The following is a 7763-nucleotide window of genomic DNA, read 5'->3' as shown; positions in this document are numbered from 1 at the left end:
CCCGGAGCTGGAGCTGCATCTGCAGCCAGAGCCGGAGCCGGAGCCGGGGTTTATGTCAGCAAATGAATAAATTAAATATTCCATCTCCATCATTGAAAATGCCTCCCCGCTCACGCTCATGTGTGCGTTGGTTTAATTAACTTTTTTCGCATTTGGTTTTAGCAGATTTTGAACTCCTAAAAATTGAATTTTCTCTTTTATAATTAATTTGTATTTAAAACCAATTTTCAGTACAACAGAGAGGCAAACACTGGCAGCAAGAATAGGACGAGCGATAGGATGATAAGTCCATGAAGAAATCCCCCACTTATACCCAAACCCCAAGCAGGGGCTTAGTCCGGCTTAGGCCCTGTCATTTTGACCCTAATACTGCAACTGACTTTTGCCATTTGGTTGATTATATTAATTAGACAAAAAAACCCTAAAAAAGAGCAGCAACGAATTTAAATAAAATTGCTAATTGGAAAATAATTGAAAAGTTGTACAATTTAAAAGGGCTTTGAGGCAGGGCCGAATCTGATTCTTCATTCAGTTTGAATGTAATATTTTGGGTGTTATTTTTATATTTATCGAATGACAGTAGTGATTTGATCTGGTAGACAAAATCTCAGAGAAGAAATATCTGGAGCATAATCTCTGACAAAATGAAAATCGAAACTTTCATTTTCACTTTTGCATTCCAATTTCCGTTTCACTTTTAATCCGTAGAGCCAACAATCATTTAAGACTAATTAAAAAATGCATAATTGAAACAAAGTGTTGTCTGCACAACAAATATTTTGAATTCAAAATACAAACACCCTCCTGGTGAGGAGATGAGAGTGGAGGCAACCAAGTGGGTCTCCTTTTTTGAATGTGGCTTTCGTTTATCTTCTCGTTTATTGCAGACACAGATACATTTACGGCTTTTGTAGGGTCGCAGCAGGGAGCAGCAGCAGGAGTAGGACCGCAGTCAAAAGCATCCATCCGCAGTCCAATAACCGATTAATAAATATGCGCAAATTTTATTTTAATGCCTTCCCTCGCATCGGGAGAAAGAGAGAGCGAATGCCGCCAATCCACACACGTGAGTTATGGCCTGGCTGGAAGCCTGTCGTTTTTGGGCCATGGGCCTTTTATGGCCATTGGAAGTTTGCAAAATTGGCCACAAATCGTGCGAAAATAGCAAACACTCGACTGGCCTTAGGTTTTTGTTTCACATATTTTGTTGCTGCCGAAATATGAAGGCAGGAAAAATCAATTAATTCAAATTTTTATTGCCACATTAATTCGTTGCTTCACCTCCATTTTTGGTGTGCAAATGTGTTGGCTACAAAATGATTTATGTCCATGGATTTTGTGACTTTGCAAAGATGCTCATAATGGATTCTCCATCTGTATCTCTGTCTCTCTTTTTCCCTGTTTATTTGCTTTCCGAGGAGGCGAAATTGGGTCTTGGATGGGATGTTTATAAGCAGACCTATAACCCGGTGAGTTTAGGTGCGTTCAGAGTGAGAATCAAAGTTTCGTGAAGAAAGTGCTCTTAATTTGGTAGAACAAAAAAGAGCGAATCACCCGCACATAAGAATTATTAATATAAATATATATAAAACAATATAAATAAAACTCAAATGTGAATAGTGAAGAGATAATGCAGAGTAGATACAAATTAAATAATATCTCTGCTTATTCTATTATCTCTATCTCAGCTTTGGCCTTCCTTTCGTAGACCATTCAATATTCGTTGCGATCCCATGACAGTGCCTTGTTTATTTTCTTTTCGAGATGTTCCGCCTCATTTGGTTCATTTTTGGCATTAGCACTTGGCATTGTTGTTGGAGCGAGCGTTTTGAATGGCAATTAAGTGGCGGATGAAAAACATTCTGACTCACGCCACAGACACACACAATTATACACAAATACGTGTACGTCGCAGAGGGACAGCACTTGGGCAACTCAATTTGCACTTCATCTGTCTATTCTCTCAGTATCTGTGTGTGTGTGTGTGTGTGTGTGTGTGTGTATGTGTAAGTAATATATCAAAGTGGGTGTCTGCCATGTGTGTTGCTGGTAATTGCTAATTGATTTTGCCATATGCATTAGTTGATACATTTACAATTATGCTTTTCAATTGTCGGCCATTTGAAGTGCTTGCAACTCGATGAGGCATGAATCTTAATGCCCCAAAAAACATTTCAGCATTCCGGCACCGGCATTAAGTGATTATGGGGCCTGGGGGATGGGATTGTTTGTTACTTTAAGGCGGATGCTTGATTTCAATGGTGCCATGCAGAAAAACCACTCTAAACTTTATTAATTTTAATTAAAAACACTCGACTCATTTTGAGGGTTAAATGCTCTTCCACTTCTATGTCTCTCGCTCTCTCTCTCGGCCTCTGTGTGTGTGTGTGTGCTCGTGACTAGAACTTCCTTTTGGGTCTTCTTCGGGCCTCTTCGGCGCGCCGGCTGCTGCTGGTTTTTATAAGCCACAGAACACTCGACTGGCCAGCAGGCGGCGAGAGCAGTTAAAAACAAGAAAGCCATCAACAACAAAACTTACTCCTTTTACAAAAACAACGGCAGCAGCGATTCATAGAATGCTCTATCCATTGGGGTTCGACAAGGGTTCTACGGGAATATCAGCACAGAAATGTGCAGCAGAGTCCCAACTAAAAATGCAGAGAGCTGCATTCGGGACAAAGTATTTGTTAATATATTTATCCAGCATAAAAGTGTATCCCAGCGGCCACCACAAAGCCCTTCAAAAAGTAGATGAAAAATCTGAGCTAAACTTTGGTCCAAAAGGCGTAAGACGTTTTGTGTATTTGCTGGGTCCAGAGGGAGGCCAGGCATTGGCAGGGGGTTGGCAAGCGCCCCACTGCAGTGGCAGCGGCAGTAGCAGCGGGGGAAAGCGGAAAATCGGGTGGCAGCACCACGAGTTTCTTGTTTATTGTTTTGACGGCGTGCGCGGCAGTTGGTCGCTTAAGGCCATAAAAAGCAAAGGTGCCACGACAATAAACAATAAAGGAGAGCCGGTGGTGGTCCCCACGGTCCCGCGAAAGCCCCGACAATTGTTTTATGCAAAAATGTACAGCTTAAAAAAGAAATTATCTTTGTTAATAAACGAAATACAAAAAAAATGGTATTATGGAATTATGAACCTTACGCACACTCTATGAACTATATGGATCGTGTATTCTTATTCCTAGACTATATGGATAATGCTGGGATCTCAGATTAGGTGGCTGTTGTCGTTGGGGCGATGGGTGCTGCACTGGAGGCCCTAGACATGCGCTTGAGCGGCCCCATGCAACTGAGCAGAACGGGCAGAAGGATCAGTCCGTGTGCGGCGCCGATCAGGACAATGCCCAGATACATGCGGAAGTAGAAGACTTGGAAGACCTGGGAGTTGGAGAAGCCCAGGACGACAATGCCGGCGAATTTGGTTAGCGTAATGCCCGACAGGACACTGCTGCCAGTGACATTCAGGGAGTGACGAGCGCGCTCCTGGGCCGTGCCCTCGGCCCGCTTGAACGACCTCACAATATGCGAGACAAACTCAACGCCGATGCCCACGCATACGACGAGGTTTACCAGGGATATGGCATTCAGATTGATGCTCCAGGCCCACATCATGCCACCCATATTGATCAGGATGCAAATGACCATGAAGAGCACAATCAACGCGGACGTAATGTCCAGTCCAGTGATGATCAGCGTGACCACAAAAATGGCCACCAGGGACAGGCCCAGCGAGAAGAGGGCATCCTCCCAGATGGTCAGATACTGCTCGTAGTAAATGTAGAACACGCAGTAGGCAAAGATCTCGGCATCCACTTGATTCTCGACAAACATATCATTGATCTCGCCCGCTATGCGACGCACCTCGCGCAGCTGCGAATAGAACTCCTCTGAGGTCGTCGATGTGGTCGAGTACTGCAGGAAGTACGTGTCCTGCACGCTGGACATGCCCTCATCATCTATTGTATAGATGACGGCCTGCAAAGAGATAAATGAATTTTGGATTTGAATGCAGGTTTTTTGCAGGGATCACAAGAAGTAAATTAACATACGTCCGCATAGGAAGCTCGACCAGCCTTGGCGCACTCCGCATCGGGTAGATCGAAAAGGAAGTAGGGCAAAAACTTGTTGAAAGTCTCGGGAGTGGGTCTCAGACCATTCTCTGTGAATTCCCGCTCACAGGGCAGGCAGTCATCGCTCTTCGAGTCTAGGAAGGTAAATAGAATTTTACTCTGTATATATGAAGCATATTTGTGTGTGGATTACTTACTACTGGGACAGAAGCCATTCGTGGTTACGTTGTACTTGCAGCAATCGATGATGGCCAGCCAATCGATGTAGTCATCCAGCCAGGAGGAGGCGGGACGGGCCAGGCTTGTGATCTCCGGGTATCGTGATTGTGTGTAGAGCTGAACGGAGAGTGAGTCGTCGTTGCACTCGACGCCACCGCAAATGAGATTCTGCTGCAGTTGTTCCGAAAAATTAAGGCCGGGCTTGAGCACCCAATAGACGGGGGCACCCATGGCAAGGAGATCGACCATGTAGCGGAAGTACTTGACCACGTGCGAGTTCTTGGGCATGGACATCTCCTGATCCAGGCCCTTCTCAATCGAAGGCACCACCATCAGCGATAGGCACGTGATCACGGTAAAGATGAGCAACACGGTAACCTTGACGGGTCTAAAATAACAATAAATTAAAGAAGCTGATCAGAACTCCAGAATTTAAACGTGAAACTTACTTTGACAGCAGGAAGGGTGAATAAAAGTTCTTAAACATCTGCTCCAGCACGCCTACATCTTGGGGCCCTTCCTCCTTGGCCTTCTTTTTGGTCTGCACACAGCACAACATGTCCAGTCGACCGTCGAGAACCCGCCGTTCATCGATGGCCATCAGGGCCACAAATGCAGTGATCTGGAGGAGAAAATCGAGCAGGATGGCCGCCGCTGCGTACATGGCAAATGTCTTCACCGCCGGCATATCGGAGAGCGCTCCAATGGCAAAGCAGGCAAATTCACTGCCAGCCGTCTGAAGGATCGAGGGACCCACCTGGCCGATGGCCTCGCCAATGGCCTCGTGGGTGGTCTCGAAGCGACTGTGATCCAATCGCTGGAACGTGTGCACCATAATGAAGATGTTGTCAACACCAACGGCCAGCACCAGGAAGGGTATCACTTCGATGGCCAGCATCGTGGTGGTCACGTTCATGTAGCCCCAGAAGCCCAGACTGCAGGTGACCGATGCCAGCACAATGACAATCCCGCCGATGGCCAGCATGATGCGAGACTCGCGCAGGAATCCCCCACAGCTGCGTATGCGACCCAAGGCGATGGCCACATAGATAAACATAACCACATAGCTGATGACCACAGTGCCCACCTCGCCCTCGGACAACTCCACGATGGCATCCTGAATGGATCTCTCCGCAGAGTAGGCAATGTCCAGACGATCGCTCTTGTAGTCCCTGAGATAGTCCACGAACAGCTTCTCCCACTTCTTGCTGGGCTCCAGCTTGGATGCGTCATTCTGGTTCTTTCCCAGGAAGGTGAGCACCAGTCCGGTGGCCATCATGTAGTCGGGATCGTCACCCACGGCCACCTTGGGCATGCCGCCAACAGCTACGCCAGGCTCAATGGGACCGCCATAGGGACCAAAGCAATCCTCCAACATGGGCACTCTATATGAATTATGAATGAATTACAATTAGCAAGGCCCAAAAGTAATTGAATGATTTGAATGCTACGTTAGCAGCCTCGCTCGCACCATTTGGACGAAATTTATACATACCGCAGGCAGTCTTCCAGCTTGTTCAGGTAGTTGATCGTGTAGCCGTTGTTGTCCTCGTAGGTGGTATTGAATATCTCCATATCGTGCTGGAAGTAGCCGTAGATCGACTGTATCACACAGTCATCGACAGTGGCAGTTTGGCCAGCCAGCAGCACGGGGGCATAGCATATTTTGTCCATGCCCTCGCCCTCGGCCAGTCCCAGCTTCATAATAACCTCCTGCAGCTCGAAGACTTCCTTCAGGAAATTGTACTCGTAGGCAGGACCAAAGGTCAACAGACCGCTGGCAGCCTCATGGGTGAACTGGAAAGAGGATTCGGATTAGCATTTGCCAGGCAGTACGCAACCTTGCTTTGGGGCTCCACATACATTGGACTGATTGATGGCCTTGATGAAGATCTGATTGGTGCGATAGAATGGTCCAAAGTGCTGATCGAAGTAGTCCTTCTCGATGCGTGTTTGGCTCTGGTCGCCCGCCCACAGCTCCACGGGATCCGTGGTGATGCTCATGTACCTGATGCCATACGATATACCGGCAATGGCCCAGGAGCAGAGAGCCAGCACCAGGACCGGATGTTTGGCACAAAAAGTGCCCCACGCACGAAATCCCACATAGAAGAATTCCCCAAAGAGGGTGGGCATGCAGATGCTTGGAGGAGCAGTGCGACCAAGAGAGCCCCAGCATATCACCACGGCGAGGATCAGGCCTAGGGTTAGGGAAACAATGAAGGTCACGCCGTAAAGGCCGGCTATTTGCCAGGGATCCTCCGGTCCTGAAGGTGCATCCGTCAACGGACACGACTCCTCGCAATCGATGCAGGCACAGGCATAGCTATCGTCGTACTTCTCGCCACAGTCCAAGGGGAACAGCTCTAGGTACTGCTCCTGGGAACCCTCCTCGGCATCCTCGGACCACACATACGTGATTTGGAAGGGCACATAATCACCATTCACATCGCCCATGAACTCGTACCATCTGCGGTAGCTACAGGTCTTGGCATTATAGCCACCACAACCGAGATCCATAGCCGGACGACCTGTCTGGGTGTGCTGTATGCCGGCACAGCTATTGTAGACCTTTTCTGCGGTCACATCCGTTATTCTATACCTAATGGACTCAACATACTCCGCGCCATTTGCCAGAAACTGATTGGTGGGCGTGAGGAAGAGTGTGTGGTTCTTGGCACAGGTCATGGCGCACACGGTCTGTCCCATATTCCTGGTGCAAGTGGGACACCTGGAGTACACTCCATCCGCCTGGGAAAGGCCAGCATCCATGGTATAGATCTGATTCTCATCACAGCACAGCTTCAGCTCGTCCTGTCCACTCGCTCCTTTGTACTCCTTGTAGAGAACTGGACAGCGCCGTGCAAAGACGGCCTCGGCATCGGGATTGTTGAGGGCTCGGGCCGGCTCCCTGTCCGCCTTGTTCTGCCAGTGATTGCCAATCTGATGACTATGGCCATACCAAATGCAGCCCAATTCCTGCTCCTCCTGTGCTTTGCATGGAAATGCCACGGCCAGCAGGCCACACATCAGCCACAAATATTTCACATTCATTATCACAGAAGAGTTTCAAAAAAAATAAGGAAAACCGAAACACTTAATGTGGGGGAGCGCGTCAAACCTTTTCGTGCCGGCAGCACACTATTAACTAAACCAAACTGAAACACTTTGCTGCAGCCTATCAATAAGCTATCCATGAGTGGAGCAGAGTGGCGATTAGATTTCCCCTTTCGTTTGGGTGATTACCAGTGTGTGGGCTTATCTCCTGCGATAAGCTTCCGAATTCTGATGGGTTCTGTTTCTGCAAAACAGCACTAATGGCTACGGAATTGCCTCCATCATCGGGGGATTAGCTTTCGGCTAGAGCTCAGGACAGGGGCACATAGCGACAATGCTCATGAAACCCCTGCGTATCAGATTGGTAATTTTTTGATGGTTTTTTGGGTATGTATAATTTTATTGCTACATATA

General features: G+C 47.6%; 1 protein-coding gene across 1 annotated transcript; it reads right to left on the bottom strand.

Moving 5' to 3' along the window:
- Positions 1–3099: 3099 nt before the first annotated feature.
- Positions 3100–7418, bottom strand: LOC117898914 (NPC intracellular cholesterol transporter 1 homolog 1b). The gene is made up of 6 exons (XM_034808614.1): positions 6156–7418; positions 5788–6089; positions 4742–5677; positions 4271–4680; positions 4053–4207; positions 3100–3978 (listed from the first exon to the last, which is right to left on the bottom strand). The coding sequence occupies exons 1-6, from the start codon at positions 7344–7346 to the stop codon at positions 3217–3219; spliced, it is 3756 nt and encodes a 1251-aa protein (XP_034664505.1). The 5' UTR covers positions 7347–7418; the 3' UTR covers positions 3100–3216.
- Between the last annotated feature and the right edge of the window lie 345 nt (positions 7419–7763).

The sequence above is a fragment of the Drosophila subobscura genome, chromosome A (genome assembly GCF_008121235.1).
Source record: "Drosophila subobscura isolate 14011-0131.10 chromosome A, UCBerk_Dsub_1.0, whole genome shotgun sequence".
NCBI classification, from domain to species: Eukaryota; Metazoa; Arthropoda; class Insecta; order Diptera; family Drosophilidae; genus Drosophila; species Drosophila subobscura.
This window is presented reverse-complemented; position numbering and strand designations above follow the sequence as displayed.